The sequence below is a fragment of the Apiospora aurea genome (genome assembly GCF_038362705.1).
Source record: "Apiospora aurea strain CBS 24483 chromosome Unknown utg000002l_segment0_segment0, whole genome shotgun sequence".
Classification (NCBI taxonomy): domain Eukaryota; kingdom Fungi; phylum Ascomycota; class Sordariomycetes; order Amphisphaeriales; family Apiosporaceae; genus Apiospora; species Apiospora aurea.
The window spans coordinates 2618538-2636491 of record NW_027117389.1 but is presented as its reverse complement, the minus strand read 5'-3'; the positions used below and the strand labels follow the sequence as shown (position 1 = coordinate 2636491).

At 52.6% G+C, this 17954-nt stretch overlaps 7 protein-coding genes across 7 annotated transcripts; 2 read left to right on the top strand and 5 right to left on the bottom strand.

Moving 5' to 3' along the window:
• Positions 1-1995: 1995 nt before the first annotated feature.
• On the top strand, positions 1996-3027 carry PG986_003193 (uncharacterized protein; the record flags this gene model as incomplete). The annotated part of the gene is made up of 1 exon (XM_066839415.1): positions 1996-3027. One exon carries the CDS (start codon positions 1996-1998, stop codon positions 3025-3027), a length of 1032 nt encoding a protein of 343 aa, XP_066704479.1.
• Positions 3028-4318: 1291 nt separating this feature from the next.
• On the bottom strand, positions 4319-4844 carry PG986_003192 (uncharacterized protein; the record flags this gene model as incomplete). Its single annotated transcript, XM_066839414.1, has 2 exons — positions 4319-4353; positions 4424-4844. 2 exons carry the CDS (start codon positions 4842-4844, stop codon positions 4319-4321), a joined length of 456 nt encoding a protein of 151 aa, XP_066704478.1.
• A 1738-nt stretch (positions 4845-6582) lies between these two features.
• PG986_003191 (uncharacterized protein) lies at positions 6583-7449 on the bottom strand (the record flags this gene model as incomplete). Its single annotated transcript, XM_066839413.1, has 1 exon — positions 6583-7449. One exon carries the CDS (start codon positions 7447-7449, stop codon positions 6583-6585), a length of 867 nt encoding a protein of 288 aa, XP_066704477.1.
• Positions 7450-9562: 2113 nt separating this feature from the next.
• Positions 9563-10497, bottom strand: PG986_003190 (uncharacterized protein; the record flags this gene model as incomplete). Its single annotated transcript, XM_066839412.1, has 3 exons — positions 9563-9721; positions 9748-9912; positions 10084-10497. The coding sequence occupies 3 exons, from the start codon at positions 10495-10497 to the stop codon at positions 9563-9565; spliced, it is 738 nt and encodes a 245-aa protein (XP_066704476.1).
• Positions 10498-11271: 774 nt separating this feature from the next.
• Positions 11272-11713, bottom strand: PG986_003189 (uncharacterized protein; the record flags this gene model as incomplete). Its single annotated transcript, XM_066839411.1, has 2 exons — positions 11272-11283; positions 11468-11713. 2 exons carry the CDS (start codon positions 11711-11713, stop codon positions 11272-11274), a joined length of 258 nt encoding a protein of 85 aa, XP_066704475.1.
• Positions 11714-12847: 1134 nt separating this feature from the next.
• On the top strand, positions 12848-13943 carry PG986_003188 (U6 snRNA phosphodiesterase Usb1; the record flags this gene model as incomplete). The annotated part of the gene is made up of 2 exons (XM_066839410.1): positions 12848-13015; positions 13062-13943. The coding sequence occupies 2 exons, from the start codon at positions 12848-12850 to the stop codon at positions 13941-13943; spliced, it is 1050 nt and encodes a 349-aa protein (XP_066704474.1).
• A 350-nt stretch (positions 13944-14293) lies between these two features.
• Positions 14294-16291, bottom strand: PG986_003187 (endoplasmic reticulum oxidoreductin-1; the record flags this gene model as incomplete). The annotated part of the gene is made up of 3 exons (XM_066839409.1): positions 14294-14402; positions 14461-16049; positions 16187-16291. 3 exons carry the CDS (start codon positions 16289-16291, stop codon positions 14294-14296), a joined length of 1803 nt encoding a protein of 600 aa, XP_066704473.1.
• Between the last annotated feature and the right edge of the window lie 1663 nt (positions 16292-17954).

Sequence of the window (17954 nt, the reverse complement as noted above, 5' to 3'; positions counted from 1 at the left end):
TTACAGCGGGCTGCTATTACGTTACTGCATGGCAGCATATATTAGAGCTATACCTAGCCGGAACGAACAGCTGTATGCAGTGCTGACGTACAGGAAATCCGACACGTCGCATACTGAATGAAAACGGTGTGCGCCCCCGGTCTACGGACGTTGCGGCAAATCGGCCGAGTGTTTGTGACAACTATTTTCAGAGATGGGATCACAGGATATATATAATATCAAGTATAGAGACCTTTTCGAGATGTCGTTACGGCCAGCTATAATAATAGTAGTAGTAGGGTTAGCATGGACCGGATGTGTAGACAATAAACCTTACTTTAGGAAGCCATCCCTATAAGAGGGGCGAACTATTTTTAGATGTAGGCGGGTTTGTTTTACTTCAAGTCTGTGCATTCTAGTACATATGACGCTTTTTCCGATAGACGATGGGCTACTTGCTACACCGTTCTGGACTTTTTTAGCATCTCATCTCCCCCAATGCCGGGGAAGGAACCCCATTTCTTCGTGTGTTGGAAAGTGCACATCGCCTGCTTCGTCCAGCTGAGCGAGCTGTGCTGACTGCGCCAGGGTCCACACTGATGTGCAAGCCGCGTAACTTCCCAGCCATCTCCTACCACCCGGGGCCACGGAACGCCACTCACTTTTTCTTTTTTTTTTTTTGCCGGCGGGCCATTTCTCTGGCGTTTGGTGTTTGCCAGGTAAAAGAACAGGGTGTCTGCCGGGCTTCGGCTTTGTCTACATGCGTAGGATTGCACAGTTTCTTACTTCGCCGATGATGAACCTACTCGTGATAATATTTGCAATTAATGTTTGTCCAGCCAATGCAGCGGCAGGGATCCCGAGGGCACTAGGTAATTTGTTCTTGCAGCAGCATGCGCGTTCTTTTGAAGGGGGAAGAAAGAAAAAAAAAACCTTTACAAGTGATCAGCACACTATTCACCTCCACTAGCAGCTGATCTCCCCAGCCCTCCGACTGTACGCCGCCCTGGCAACCACGACTCGCAACACACTCCTCAGGCCTCCCAAACAGACGTCATGCATGTTTCCAGGGACCAAGGAAGAGGTTACACTCAAACAAAGACAGAGCCGGAGTATTGCAGTGCCCAGAAAAATGATGGAATGAAATTCCTGGGGCTTGCCTCTGGCCCGCGTTGAGCGTTTCACCATCATCGGGCCAACGGGCTAGTAAAAGACAAAAAAAAAGGGAAAAAAAAGGAAAATAAAAAAATCACCATGCGCTTCAGCTAAGACGATGGGTTCAAAAGGAATCGGCAGCCTGGTAGCTGGTCGGTGGTAGGTAAACGAAGGCATCGTCCACGTCTGACGAGACTCGGATGGCGCGTCTAGGGCCGCCGATGGGCTGGGTTTACCCTGCCCGAAGGCAAGCGCAGTAGGCTAGGATCGCCTCAGATTCTCCAGAAAACTCTCGTTCGGCGGGCTGGGACGGGGGAGAGGGGGGCGCACTCAGCACTTTTCGCACTTGGGGGGCTGTGAGTGCAACCAAAAGTGACGTTTCGATAGGCTAAACACTGCCAAGTCATCCACATCCAGGCTGAGGTGGGCAAATGTGGGCAGCAGGACGACAAACAGCACTGCGCCACGCTTATCACGAAACGGATGAGGAACAGGACCTGTGAGTGTGCGTGCGTGTGCGTATGTGTGTGTGTGTAACTGTAACTCGCCGTCATGTTTTTCGTTCGGGATTAATAACCGTCCCATCCTCTGGCCTTTTGTGTCCCGGATTACTTCTGCTCTTCCATTCTATTATTTTTCCACTTTGGCAGGTTCCCGTTTACTCGAGTCGTCTTCAAGAAGCGGAAACATCGTCCACCCACCTGCATTCGCTACGATCAACGACTTTTCGACGGACACACACCCACACCCTCGCTCGCTCGCTCCAGGTATTATCGATCGTTGTTACATCATTATCACCACTCAGCGACCACTGAAATCGACCCACCTCATTACCTCCCACAAAGCACCAAAAACTTTACGATGGTCAGCGTAGGAAGAGTCTTCTGCGTGGCGCTACCGTTTCTGCTGGTAGTCACCAGTATCATCTGCTTATTGATCGCCGGTCTCACTGGCGTGACAAATACAGACCTCTATCTCTTCCGAGTCAACACCACCGGCTTGTCCATCAGCCCGATAACGGCCAAAGGCTTATTAGACAAGGCCCAGAAGAGCAGCCGCGATGTGGACGACACCGTCCACCAGCTCACCAAGGACCAAGCCATCCCTGCTGACGCTGCCGCCCTGCTGAACACCAACATCACCGCCGCTGACCTCGGTCTGGCCAACCTCTACGATATCAACCTGTGGGGCTACTGCACCACCAGCCAGAATGACAAGCGCAACTGCACCAAGGCCAAGTTCGACTGGGCCTCGACCTACCTGAACACATCCACCCTGACGACTGTCGGCACCGCTGCCGGCGCCAAGGTCGAGATCCCCAAGGAGCTGGTCAACTCCCTGAATGCCTTCAAGACGGTGACCAAGTGGACCGAGGTCGTCTACGTCATCGCCATGATCGCTCTCGGTGTCGAGCTCTTCTTCGCCCTCTTCACCTCGTGCTCGCGGGCCGTGAGCTGTCTGACTTGGGTCATCGCTTGCATTGCTACAATCGCGGTCTGTGCCTACGCCTCGCTGATGACAGCCATGTCTGTCGTGGTCGTCGGCGCTGTCGAGGCCACGGCCAAGTGGTACGGCGTCAAGGGCAATGTCAACACGTCCTTCCTCGCCGTTACCTGGCTGGGCGCCGCGTTCGCCCTCGCCGCTGGCCTCTTCTGGGTCTTCACCATCTGCTGCTGCAAGCCCGAGAGCCGCTCCCGCTCCCGCTCGCACCGCCGCAATGACAGCGAGCAGGAGAAGTTCATCCCCAACGGCAGCTACGCTCCCCTCCATGACAACCGCGCCAGCTACAACGCCGGCTACGGTCACCAGCAGCAGTACGGCATGCCGCCACACCAGTCGGGCGGCATTCGCCACCACGACCTGGCTTACGAGCCCTACAGACCTGCTCACTAAAGGAGGTCACTCTAATGAATGTTCTTGTGTGTTGGGGAACAGTGAGGGGCGCTGATCCTTTGGCAGGCAAGTGGAACAAACCTAACGAAATCACGTGTGCATTTCTTCGGCGTTATGGCTTGGGTATGGTGGAATGTGAAGTGTGCATATATCAGAAGTTTGGAAGAGTATCCAATTTGGATGCGGAGGCGGATTAATCAAACCATATACCCGAGTTGTCAAATAGATTAAGTGTCCCATAATGACATAAATATAAACATCCGCAACCTATCTTCACGTTCCCAGTCGCATCGACTGGCTGTGTACCTAGTATATATTGCAGTACCCAGGTCACTGTCATACCACGATTCTCATCATGTCGACTGTTCATAAGCTGGTTATGGATTCGTAACTATCTCTACTGCGTAAGTCTTGTGTACAGCATACCAGTACATATTTCGTAACCCATCAAGTACAAAAAGATGTGTAGTGTCAGGAATCTTGGATGCCGTGACATTTGACTAGTCAGGTGCCGGTTTCCTCGCCTTTGGGTTAGGCGATCGTGCAGTGTCAGTGAGCCCATCCAACGGCTTCCTCGTCGGATAGATGCTTGACCGCGCCACGTTGGATACTACTATGCAGTAAATCCACTCACCTGGACACCAGTAATCACCACGCTGATGGTGTAGACCTCCTAGCTCGCAAGGCGGCCTCGTGTTTAGCTGAAGGCTAACGGGTCTCTGATGCCGAACAGCCGCTAAAAAGTCGGCTGTGCGGTCGTGTAGTTTATCCCCCTGACCTCTCAGTCGGCCTAACTAGGTCTCCCAAGTAGTCAGAGTAGTTCACCATCTCACCCGGTTAGACATGCCTGGGCTTATAGGAGCAGTGACAGGTAATGGGGGCAATGGGGAACCTTTGACAATTCATGCTCCTATTGCGCTTTGGTAGCGTGGTGTGACCGTCATAATGACTTTGACGCCACACCAAGGCCATATTGTGTACTGGTGCCTAGTCGAGGCATGTTCATGGTTGTTGAATCAAGACCCTACTGCCTTTAATAATTATAACCTACAGCATCTGACCGCATTTCTGTAGATACCAACATAAAACGAGCATCACGAGATGCATTGAGTGTAAAACTGATGTCTTATAGTTCATGTTTCTCTAGGCCTGCTAAAGGAATGGTAGGCATGAAAAGGAAAGTGAAGACCAAGTGCAACTCAACCCGGAGTTGCACAGGCGTTGTGGTCCACGACCTCACCAAGAACCCATCTTTACTTTGCTCCTTCTTTCCGCCGCTTAATCACCCAATCTAGGGATCTGAGTTATTGCCACCTCTGGCGGCACCTGTTGCAATTTGCATAGCGTCCTCCGGTCGGTTTGTCTTGGAAATCTGCCTCGGTTCTTTTCGACTTACACCCCGTGCAGTAGTACGTCAAACATGACGTGCAGGCCCCTTTCTCCTTATCATAGTCAGATTCGAGGACCGATGTAATGCATTTGCTGCACGTTGGCAGCACTTTACTGTTCGGCTTTGGCGCAAGCTCCCGCAGCTTTCGAGGTGCTTCCTGGGAAGTAGAGGCGGCCGAGGCAGATGCCGCGGGGGCGGGTGCCGGACGGCTTGCCCCCGCCACAGCGCTTGGCGCGGGTTGGGATTGCGAGAGAGCCGCTGGCTCGGGAGTGTTGTAGTTGGTGCGGGCTGGCTGAAGGCTATGCAAGAAGTCGGGACTGACAGGCATGTCCGAATGTGAGCTCCCACCGCTGCTGCTGCTGCTGCTATGTCGGTAATTTCCACTGCTACCAGCCCGCGCGCCTTCCTGTCTCTTGTCATTACTCATTGCGAAGACCAAAGTTAGTTGTCTCTTATATATGTTACAGTCACCCGGTCCTGCCGTGTTGATAACGAGGTATGAGGAGCCAGAACATCAAGCCCATGGCTCCCGAGCGATACATATGCAGCGTCCCATCGCGATACTCACTGCACTCATCGCACGAGGTGAACAAAGAGTTATGTATCATCAAGGCGGGTGATCCTAAGGAGGGGTGTCAGCTTTCCAAGGAGGTGCTATGTCTATGATCATCAGAGAGCTTGGATAGACTCGCAATGATAAAGACAGCAACGATGCTAAGCATTGACTATCGTATCAGGGAGGGTCATTAGGAAAACCAGACGGGCAATTTCCAGAGATCAAAGAGGGCGTTGGTAGGAAAACTGTACACGGGATATGCGAGAAAGGGGTAGCCGAAGCACATGCCCATTACGCAACGGCCCACCTATGAGGAACATGTTCCATGACAAAGGCGAGGTATGTTGCAACAGCTTTATGTTGGTCTGGAAGCTGCGATCGGGATACTCAGGGGCTTGAGCTGTTCCGGTGGGAACAGCCTTCTGCGCAGTTGACACAGCTTCACCGCGACAGGTGAATGGAAAGGAAGGCTCACACCTCCCACCGGACGGGGGTATTCCCATAGACCAGAATAGCCTACAAGTCCGGTCGTAGCCCCCATCTCTCGGTTGTTAGTCCCTGGCTCTTTCGTTACCAATTCTGGTGGTGTGCTGTTGGGGTTCCACCTGCAGGTCGGGCCTCCCAAATCATCAAAGAGTTACGTCCTCGAGCCAACAATGTCCGGAAAGGCTCGGCCGGTAAGAAGATACCAAAAAGGCCATAAGACGAAGCAGCCAGCCTCGTCACCATGTGCAGCAGGTTCAATTCTTGTACTGCCCTCCCCTTCCTGTGGTTGCACTGATACACTATTCCCATTACACATCCACCCAAGCCTGCGTCGGCACCAGGACATCCCATTCCATCACGTAGGCTTTGGCAATGGTCAATGCTGTTAGTTGGAATGGCTTGGAAGTTCAGTATCATGTACCATGGAGCGGAGCCCGAACAGCCCAGGTCGTACACTTTGAAAGTACATTCACTTAGGTTGAAGGTGCCATGCTTACAATTCGTGACACTTGACAAGATGACAGGTGGATACTGCCAACACTGGCTCTTCGCTGCTGTAAAGTATCAAGCTCAGTAGCTGCCTAAGATGAAGCAAGTAATGCTCCAGGCTGAGAGTCGATGGTAAAAGGTCAATGGGGCAAGAAAGATTATCCCTTCTCCTCGTGGCCCCATCATTCTCCAGAGAGCCAGTTGCCCTTTCACTGCCTCTCCTGCTTTGTCCTACTTCACACACTCGAGCATTGGCATTACGGCAAAATTGAATATGCTGCCTAACTTGACCAAATGAAGGATCACAAGGCTATTTACCAGTGAGGTTAAAGACAAATATTGCAACCGTGTCAGACCCTCGGCTACTCATTGCCCTAGGCGCGACCAGTTCATGATGACTCCGGGAGGGCTATAACCACTTGAAAAAGTCTGACTGGAATCCAAATATAAAACACGATTCGAAATCACTTCATTGAAACCGACGACGTCGCTCTTAGGAAAAAGGTTAATCCGGAGTCATTTACTGAAGCGGATAGCTCTGGTACGAGATATGTAAATATTTTTACCCCCCGCCCATAGGCCGGTCCGTAGTTCATCATACGGGGTATAATATTCAACCGTCTCCATTACAACGCTACCCAGTCTTTGCTACCCAGGTTTTATCAAAGGTCCTGGTTTTCCTGTCGAAGGCCATGATGGCCTCGCGAACCTCCCCCACGTCCTTCGTTTTCTCATCGTGCTGTGAGGTTGAGTACTTACGCATACCCGGATGTATGGCGACGATATGCATGTGGAAGTGTGATATGCTGTGATCCGGATACAGGTGCAGCCCAAATTGGAAGCCGTCCACATCCAGATCTTTGATTCTGGCCTCCAGCTCTTTGTGATGTAGCTTGGCGAGGTCGAAGCCTTCCTTTGCGAGCCTGCGGCTTTTCTGTGTTTCCTCCTCTGGTTTCTCCTTCTCCTTCTCATCTGCCGCTTTAAACTGCCGCTCTATGGCGTCCAGCTGATGTTTTACCACCCGTGCCCGAAAGTCGAGGTCTGACCACTTCGATTTGAAGAGGTCTATGATCTTGTCTATGACCTGAACATTGTCCTTTTCCAAAGAGACCCCGTTGTAGATCGACTTCTTGGGCAAACCGAGAAGGTGGATCATGGACATGCCAGCAGGCGAAGAATTGCCAGGATATTGGGCTATGTCGAAGGACGCATGATTACTAGAGATTAAGACCTCTCCATCCTCATCCTCGGCGAGTATCTTATTGCGGTCGTTGAAATTTGTGAATATGGTCTTGCCCTGTACCCATTTAGGCCGTTTGGGGTAGGCGTATGCCTGGTCATTTCGCAGATAAGCCTTCGCATCTTGCTCTGCATTGTCATATTCCCAGAATTCACGGAACTGTTCCTCGATTCTCGGCCTTTTTCCTTTGAAGTCCTTCTTCAAGAACCCCTTGCGCTCCTCCTCGTACAGCGCTTCGAAATCTAGTATGGCGCCCTCCATAGTGTTGTTGCTGTCTTTGGGGTGGCTAGCGGTTTGTGGCTGATGAGAGGGAGGTTCCATTGAAGGAGATGCAGGGGCGCCTTTTGGCTCCTCCCGCTTCTTGGACCAGAAGAACGACATGTTACTTCTTATATGGGAGAACCTGTTGGGGGTGTTTTCAGGTAAGAATTTTGCTAAGAAGGGTCACAGACACAGCACGTGAAAGTGGCATTCCCTGTGGAACAAACAACAAAGAGCAGAAGATCCGCCAAACGCAAAAGAGCCCACAGACGTGCGTGTCTCTCTCCGTACTTATATACAAAAACAAACAAACAAAGAAGCGACGCATCCAACAGGAAGGAGGACGCTCTCAGCGCATGGGTCAATTAGACAGACCTAGAGCGAGGCTGCGCGTGACAGGCCGGGAAGGGGAGAACAACCGAAGGGAAGCGAGCGCAATCACCTTGAAATGGGAAAACACATGAAGCTGATTTTCTCCTCTTGACCTGAAGGTGTGCTGCTATCATCAGCTGCTAGCGCTTCGTTAGTCGCCTGACGATGGCTCTTGGCCGTTGAGGTGAGAAGGTGAGCCCCACGAGGCGGCTGTGTCAGCTGCTGCTGCTGTTCCTGCTGTTCCTGCTGCGACGGCTGCTGCTGTTGCCTGGAAGAGAGTCCGTCCGTTGCGCTTGTGGCAGAATTATACTCATCCATGGAGGCTCCGGATGGTCGTTTTTTCAAAGGAAGCTTGAGTAAAGGGATCCTGGGTGATGGTTGTGGAGGTAGACAGGGTGGGTTGGGCAATGCACTCTAATATGAACGAATGGAGCAAGCAATTGATGGATTAGGCCTTTCCCCCCCTCTTCAATTGCCAGGTACCGAAAGTGTAAGTGTGCATGCATATATGCCTGCTAGGTTCGAGGCTAGCTCTGGAATCAAAAGGCCGCCCGACAGCAGGGAACAGTTTGTTCCATGGCGATACGCTGCGATGCGATGCGATTCAATGAGATGTGGTGGGGGGATGGATGGATAACAAACAGATGGGATGAGTAGAGAAACCCGACCGGATGCGACCAGCTTTTCGCTGCTTGCGGATGGGATTCGGACTCCTGTGGTATCCTTTGCACCACCTCGGCGCTGGACCTATCAATTGATCGGCTCGATTGAAGGCTCAGCGGTAACTGACTGGGCGCGCCAGGGGGCTGGGCACTGTCGTTTGTTGAACGGTTGGTGTTACTGCCTACCTGTAAGTACCTACATACTTGCATACCTACTACATCTTACCATTGATACAGGCAGGCGGCAGATAGGTAATGATAGTACTACACGGGCATGTCTGGCTTGGCCCGGGGCGGGGCAAGGGCCGGTCAACTGGTGGCACACCCCTGTCCACCAGACACCCCAAGGTAAGGCTGACTCGGCCTGACTACATGTAACAGGCCATGCTGATATGGAAATACCCCTCTTGATACACATGCATGTCACCTAGGTAGGCCAGATCTCAGCGACCCTTGTTAGTCCATCTTCATCAATGTATCATCTTGTTCATTACTAGCAATTGTGGGTATCTGTCAACTCGTCGTCGTTATTGCCAGTCCCGCCTCTCTTCGCTCCCAAAAAAAAAAAAAAATCATTCGCATCATCGGGGGATATCCCTGCCTTAAAATTGCTTGCACGCAATCGCAAACGCAATCTCTCTTTCCTTCGCCTGCAAGTTTCGGCGGGATTACGTTGTCTTCCAAAGCCTGACTGACTCCCTTCAGGCAGGGCCAAGCATCCCTGGCATACCTAAGGATGAGTTGGCATATTGCCTAGCCTTGACTAATCATCGCTCATGTCAAGGGCATCGATTGTTCATCGGCTCACAGAGACGCAGTTTTCTCTGTCACCGAACTCCCTAATATCGTACAACAAGTGGCTGGGTTGTGAAAAGACAAATGAAAAGTAAAGTAAGGGCGCATAAATAAAAGCCGATGAGACTCCTCGTGATGTCGGTTCAATGCCAATTGAGGGGCACCTGGGAGAAGTAGGACGGGCTCATGCAATTCAGTGCACAAAAGTCGTCCAAGTAAGGCTGTGTCTGAGTGAAGTGTCTAAGTGAATCCACTGGTGTTTTAGGTGGGCTTAAAGCACAGCACTATGAGCCACGACCAGCTTTGCGGCGAATGCTTCCGATGCGCTTCTTCAGGCCGGTACTGAGACGTTTGCCGGGCGAGCTGCTGCTGCCGCCGCCGAACGGGGAATCCGAGGACGTCGTATGGGCGCCAGAGCCCGAGGGGCCTCGCCGAAGCTCGAGCTGCGACTACGCTGCCGAATCAACACATCGCCTTCCTTGTCTTTGGAAGGCGACGAGTTCGACATGCCTCTTGGCTGCATCTCATAGACACCAGGGCCATCGCCAACGCTAGCAGACTTGCCATGCTTAAAGGCTCGTTCGAGCGTGTACGATGGCTCGCCTTTGCCTTTTAAGTCATCGGGATGGTAGTCCTGGCAGGATCTGTTAGCTTGTGCTTGTGCAGTGTCGGTAGTGTTGGTTGTGTCAATTTCTTCATCTTCTTCTAGTATAGTAGAGATGTGACCGTTGTTGTCTTGAACCATGTTCGTACGATTGGGTAGTCGATCGTGCGTGTCTTGTGTAAAGGGATCTTGCTGACTTACAACATCGTCATAGCGGCGGGATGGGCCTCCACTAGCAAACTGCTCCCGTTGCAAATCAGCACCTTCCTCGTAACTCATCCGTCTGCCGCTGAAGTCCATCATTCCCGGGGGAATGTTAGCAGTGCCTTGCAGAGGAACATGCTTAGTGAGCGAGTCTTGCACGAGCTCGTTGGGCGTGGCCTTCAGAGCCTCCATGTTGGTGCTTTTCACGGCCTCGATTGGTGCATATTTCTTGTTGAGGTTGCGCGAGGCCAAAGTTGCATCGAAGGGACCCTCGTGATGGTACGAGTGCCCAAGGATGTTGTCAAGCGTGTCAATGGGGTCAGCGCGAGGCAGAGTCGTCTTTCTCAAATGAGGACCTCTCTGGGCGGCCTTGTTCTCTTTCTTGATCTGTTCAAGAGGACGGTGCGACATATCGCCAGGGAATCGCTGGCTGAGAGAAGCGCTTCTACCCAGACTGGACTTCATCGTGTTAGATCGCCGAGTTGGACGTGTACGTGAACTTGGTTGGACCAGGCTTTGGGTGCGGATAGGCTTGGACTCCTGAGGCTGGGCTTGCTGGCGACGGGGCTTGGGCTCTTGAAGTTGAGCTTGCTGGTTACGGGGCCTGTGCTCTCCAATAGCCTGTCTGTTAATGCGACGGAGTTCTTCCTCGGCTAGCTGCTGGGTGTCGTTGTAGGTGTCGTTGTGAGTGTCGTTGTCGGTAACGTTGTCAGGGTGGGCTTGTTTCCAGGTGTTGAGGCCGCTGTGATATGTACGAAAAACAGACTTCACAGACGGACAACCTGGGCCTTCGATGTAATTAATATCGGGATCTGTGAAGGGCCCGTTCAATTCTTTCTCGGCCTAGTTGCATGTCATATGTCAGCCTACATCATTTTTCCAAAGGAGCAGACAGAGTTGCTGCCGCAAGGCACACGCGTCCCTTCGTAGCCATCTGCATGCAATCTGCCAGCGGTAGTGGGTGTCCCCGGTGCCAGAAGGTGGGTGTTTTGCTTGGGGTATGATGTAAAATGCCAGACGGAAGCAGGGACGGTTCGGCATATCATTAGGCAGGGCCCACCGTGACGCAATGGGCGGCCAGGGGACCCTTGCTGAACATCAAAAAAGTCGCAAATTCCACTCTGCGACAATGACGTCGGCCCAATTAGACAGCGGCCGCCAGCGACTAGCAGCAGCGGGCAGAGGCTAGCCAGGACCCTGTGTGCCGCAGCCGTGGTGCAGAGGTAATAAGATACACAAGCATCTTCGATACAGGTTGGGTAGGATGCTTGGGTTCAAAGTGGGACATGTCCGCGACCGGCCGGCAAGGACAATGACAATGACAGATTGGGAGAAAACGAAGATACAGGAATGCGAAGAAGAAGAAGAAGTACGCACTTACCTGGGCTTTCCAGCGCCTCTCTCGGTCCTTCATGCGCAGAATCTCAGGGTCGTTCTCATCAATGTCACTCGTGAATGTCTTTCGCAGAGATCGACTAAGTCGTCGAAACACCCCTGGCTTCTTCGACTCCTGGGCCTTGGGATCGGGAGTAGATCGACCATTGTCGCCGACAACATCGTCATCGGCGATGGTCTGGTAGCTACCCTGGCCACCGTTGTCGCTAGCTTTCCTCTCATGCGAGACCATCTTGGTGGACCTTTCAATGCTGAAAGACTGAAGTGTCGGCGACTGTTGTGTTAGAAGATTGGAGACGCGACAGGTTCGATTTGATACCGACGCTTGGGTGGCATGTGGCAGGCACGATCCAGCACGAGATTTTTTTTAAAAAAAATTCGTCGATGCCTTCGTTATACCGATTCGGTATACAGATTCGGTATACCGATCTGCCGATGCAATTGTTGTTTAAAGACAGGGACGAAGTCGGCGATCTCAACTGGGAATGACCTTGTGAGGGCACTGCTGGTACTGCAGTGTTGTTGTTGATCTGGTTTACCGAAACGGTTTCCGACCACAGGACTAACTTATCGGACGAAAGCACTTGAAAACAGGTCCGGGAACATTGTACCTTGGTTTTGACTTGCCTGATAACCGATTGTTTTAAAGAAAGACCTTGGGCAATTCACCATGATTTTCTATGTGCAACTGCCAGTTCAATCGCCGACACTTGTTCTTCACCCCGCGTTGACGGATTGGTTCATGTTTGCCTACGTCTATCTATACCGGAGATCTGATATTGACACACACCAGGCATTATGCCCCGGTGTTTCGTCATGGCGACCTGAAGTCGGATTTTGATTGCTCGCGATGCAGACGAGCGAAGAGATTTGTGAGCTTGACAACCGGATATGTAGCATAAGGTGGGTTGTATATATAGCGAACCCCGGCCGGGGGGTGGACTGCTGGTCATTATATTCAAGTTCAAAGTACTTCCCAGCACAGAAGACCGAGTCAAGATGAATCTCGCTTGACGTTGGGAACATTGAACAGTGCCATGAATGACTAAGGAGACAGGTTCGTCTGATGTTTCACCTTCTTCTCCCGGATCTACCCCCCAGTTAAGCCAGCCCTACAACGTCCATGCTCGCTAAGTGGACCTGAAGCCATGTGCCTGGCAGCTTGGAAGCAGGGGCCAGCGGGCACTACGCAAGCCACTTTTTGGACTTCAACTGCCTCTGCGGCTCTGCCCCGATTTGTATACTTCTCAGGAGACGGTCTAAGCCCAGCAACCGCTTTTGTGCAGCACCCATGTTATAGCACCGTAAACAACTGTGGACCGCACCACCTGAGAGACATGTACGGCAACCCATCAACCAATGCGCCATGGCCTTATTAGTAGACTACTCCTCCTCGGAGTCGGATGCTGCCGCCTCTGATACCGAACCCGAGGCCAAGAAGTTCAAACTACAAGCCCCCTCGCCGTCAACCGCCACCACTGGCCAGGACAAACCCAAGAAGACTACAGGCGCTACCAACACCACCAATAGCTCCGTTACATCACCGCCGAAAGGAGCAACCCCAACAGCATCAAAACCAGCCCTACCCCCCACTCCCCAGCACCTTCCACGACCTCTACGCCTCCACCGTCCGCGTCAGCACCCGCGACGACCCAACCCTGCACCAAGGGCGCAAGCGGCAGAACCCGCACGTTGCAGGCCACTGGCCCTCGCACCTGTACACGGAATGGCACCCCACGACCACGGGCACCTCCCCCGAGTACGAGACCCTGACCGGCCTCCTGGACGAGCTCTCATCTTCCGCCTCTGCTGTAGCCCCTGACCTGGACCTGAAGACGTTCCTGACCTCGGACCTCGGCGCTCCGCTCCCGCTGCACATCAGCCTGTCGCGCCCCCTATCTCTGACAACAGGGAATAAGGACGACTTTCTGGACGCCGTGCGGGCGGCGCTGGCCCGCGGACCGGAGATCCCGGCCTTCTCGCTGCGGCCGACGGGGCTGGAGTGGCACCGCACCGCGGAGTCGGCGCGGTCGTTCCTGGTCTTGCGGGTCGAGTCGGTGACGACGCCGACGACGACGACGCGAGAGGCGGATGCCGAGGAAGGTGCAGCGAAGAGGAAGAACCGCGAACTGACGCAGCTGTTGCGGCGATGCAACGGCGTTGTCCAGTCGTTTGGGCAGCCGGCTTTGTATGCCTTTGCGGGCGGCGGCGATGACGGAAGTAAGTCCACAATGGATGTTGGGGACGCGTTTCACATCTCTGTCGCTTGGTCTTTCGAGCCGCCCACCCCCGAGCTGGTTAACATCACCCGGCAGGTTTTCGAGTCGGGAAAGACATCATCATACCGTGATGCAATGCAAGGCATGCATATTCGAGTGGATGGGGTCAAGGCCAAGATCGGAAATGCGGTGACCCATATTGCGTTGCCCGAGGCAGGGACCAAAGGCCTCTTGGGATTATAGTCATGTACACTGATTCAATGAATAATATGCCGAGGCCTAAGGCTAATTGCTTTAGAGATTCTGTCTAATATATATCTATATAATAACATGTATACGTCCTGGAAACGATCTGTAGCTGTAGATAGCACACATCACACTCCATATGTACATACAAACGCTCCTGACTACATGTATGTTGGAAAGCAGTGCTCGACCTAGGAACGCCACGACCTATTGTAAGTGGAATGCAGTAACAAATTCAAGTTTCTAAACGCTGAAAACTCCGGTTGCCATTTGGAAGGCATGCGTGCAGCCCATGTTTGTTTGCAAGAAAAAAGGCCTTTGTATCAACCAGCACCCAGATCTTTCTACTATAGTTCATCCACATTCGGCCTGTGGAAACCCCAGGCTCTCGGAGTCACAGGCAAGCCGATATAGAATTCCCAGAGCCGATTGAACTCCTCAATGACAATCAAGAACCTGCCATCCGCAGTCAGTAAATAGTTAATATTACCACGGAGGGGTTTTAATGACTTACAAGCTCCTGGGAAAGCTGAACCAACCCTTGACGACATATTTGAAGGCCTTGAGGACACGTTCAAACTCCCCCTGGAATTCGTCGGCAATAGTTGCCTTTTTAGACTCCTCTTTTTGGGATTCATCGCTGCCGGCCCATTCGTCGTCTTCTGTCTCCAATGGTACCTCCAAGGGTTCCACAGGTCCAGTGCCGGTGCCTACCGCATGTGGCTTCTTGGCCCGATCCGGAACAGCACTTTTTTCCTTCTCAGACCCTCCCAGGAGGTTTCGGAAGTACCTGACGTGCGCCATGGAATTGCTCAGCCTCGAGTAAGTGTTGAAGAGGGCCACCAACTCTGTGCGCTTCAAAATGGGGACTTCTTTGCTCTCGTTGTCGAACTCAAACAAGACCTTGAGCGCGGTGCCATAGCCTGCGGTTTGCAGTTTCCCCCACAGACGGCACTTGTCGCAGCCGACACAGTCCATGATGCGGCTCACGTTGCGGAACCGGTTGCGGAAGTCCTCCTTCAGCGAAGGTCCCTCGCCGTTCTTGAACATGAGACTCTCGTCGAATATTTCGGGCACGCTCGAGGCTCCTTGTGTGACTGCAAGGACCTTCGCCTTGGTGTCGGCATCTTGGTCCCGATCGCCCGTGCAGTAAGTATAACCCTGGAGATGAGGACCAACTTTGGCAATGGCACGCGTAAGCAGAGCATAGTTGAAGTACAGGTTCGAGAGGCGTTCTGGGTGGGTGTGCAGGCGATGATAGTAGCATTGAAGGTTGGGTTGCCATTCGCCCGTTGTCTGGTTGAGGTATTCCCAGCAGATGTGAGCCGAGATGCTGGTGTGCATGCCCGAGACGACTCGATAGAACACCCGCTTCTCAAGGCATTCGTCTTCGTATTCGAGGCCTGTTGAAGCTGAAGCCTGCATTTGGTTGTTGTTGTTGAACTGCTGTTCCAGCATCTGCTGGCGACCAGCATCCTGCAAAACAGCTCGGAAATCATGTGCTGCCGGGCCCCTGGGAGCTGAGGTCGTACCCAGCGAGGCCGAGTGTGGGAAAGAGGACTTCTGGAAGCAGTTTTCCCGATATATAGCATCCCATACCATCTTGGCGCTGTCTCCAGTGTATCCCGTAAAACGTTCTGGGTTCTGGACCAGAGAAACGTAATCGCCCTTGGCAGCCGCACTCTCATCCTCGGGAACACAGTAGTCTCGTTCGTCGCACTCGTCGTCGTATTCCACCACGCAGCTCTCGCCCACGTTCTCGCCCAGGAGGCCCTGTAGTGGTTTTTGCGGTCGTTCCTCTTGCAGTTTCCTGCCTGGGTGCTTCGCCAATGGCCCTTCCAGCTTCCCCAGCTCACTTGCCCGCCATATCTCAGGAATATCCTCCTCATTGTCCAGCGTAGCCACGGCGCAAGCCTGGTTGCCGCACATGGCGTCCTCGTCGCTCCAGAATGGACATGCTTTGTTGAATAGATTCAGGCGGTAGTGAGAGAAGAAGTCGGTTCCGCGTGTGAGGTCGTCGACAGCAGGTTTCACCTTCTGGTTGAGCGCGTCGAGCGTGGAGTACGAGGCGCACGCGTCAGACACGATAGACTTTGGGGAGATCTGCAAGATGGTTCTGTTAGAGGCTGTGTTTCCACCGTGACGCTGGGATGGCGGTCCTGCGACGGCAGACGCAGCTGCAACCAGGCAGCTAGCCAAGTAAAGGAAGAAAAGCATGGAAGGATTCAAGTGCGACATACTGCGCAACTGTCATCTTGAGCTATAGTGCTAGAAGGTTTGCACTGAACAGGCGCACCCCAGAGCGTGAACAAGGACAGGTAGAAGTGTTTCGCAGCCGGCCTCATGGCGGGCAATTGAGCCGGGAGGTGGTCAGGCAATATATGCGTGAATGTAACGCCTGAGAACAGGTGGTGGGTAGCAGGGTCGTATGCGGAGGTCGAATGCTGTCCTCTTCGGAACGGGCCAAGTGGTCGTGGTAAACCGTAAGGGGAGGTAGGTCCCAACCTAGAATTTGGCTGTAACGATAGGTGAAACGGGGTTGCTGTGCCTGAGTATGGATCCCCGGGTCCGGTTGACAGGTTGGCCAAAACGTCCGCCGACAGGTAGCAAGTGAATGGAGGACAGTGAAGCGAGCGCAAAGCTGTATGACAAAACGGGCAAAGGCACGCGATCGCAAGCCTACTCCGAGCCCAAACCAAGCTTAATCAGGAAGCGAGCGAGTTGAACCTTGCGATGGGAGTTGTCTGTCATGCAGACGGGAGTTGAATGGAGGGCGACAAGGTGGTTAAAATGGCACGTTAATCAATCAGTGGATGTACGTTTATTAAAAGAAAGATCTACACAATTGCATGGATGGGCCCGGGCCTTGGGACGAAACATTGGGAAGTGAATCGTGTTCTTTTTGCCTTTGCCGGCTTACCAAGCCCCAGGACCGACAAAGGACTGATATGGCAAATATCCTCAATTCAGGATGCGTCGTCATTGGATGACATGGTTCGATCCATGGCCCGATCTACCCTTTGCGGAAGGCGAGCCAAGTCCAATGTCCAGAAGTGCCGTTCCCGTATTCCGGATTACGGGAGGCAATAGACTGGCCACGTCTTCCTTCCTGGCCTCTCCTGAGCCCTGGAGCCGGAGTCTTTGCTGCTTGCTTTTGCTTGCTTGCTTGCTCCCTAAAACTAACCGGGTGCTGTACGTACCGCCAACAAGTAACGTCTGGCAGCATCATCCATTCCAACCAAGACCCATCTCGAGTTGCTGTGCTGCACCGTCTCTCCATCTCTTTACATAATGGCCCGTTAGGTGGGTGCTTTAAATAGCAATGGCCCTTATAACCCTGGGCCTTACTAACACGAAGTTTGTACTCCTGGGCATACTAACCAGGTATGTAACCTTAGATGATAGGTAGCGTACCCATAGGTCTAGGTAGGTAGATCCTAGCTACGTACTTTAGGTAAGAAGGTGGTATATCCTTAATAGAATAGATGTGTGCATACTTACCTAGGTACCCAAAGTAGCCAAGCAACAATGTACAATCCTGCTCTTTCTTTCTGCCCCGGGTTTGCCTGAAGACTGTAGGAATCAGCGTTCCTTGAAATATGCCACGTACCCCCTTCCACTTCTATCTGCTGCGCTACACCTACCTGGCTGAGCTAAGGTGATGTGGCAATGCTACGAAATCAGGGGTCTCGATTGCTGCCAAGCTGATGGAGAACATGCCCATGTCCGCCAAAAACCACAACGACATTGGTCGGTTATCGTTATTCATATTAGACACAGAGATGGTTCAAAGACTCATTATGCAACCTTTCTATTCGGATTGCTATGTAGCTCTCTAGCATTAAACCAAGCGCAACTCGGGCATGAAAACTGACTGGCCTGGGAGTTGTAGTCGGTGTCTCGGTGAGGATATAAGCCTTGTCTCTTGGGGTGCAGGTGTGCCGATGTGCATGTACTGCCGCTTCCAGAGCTGACCCAGATGGGATGCGAGGTGGGGCAGTATCAACG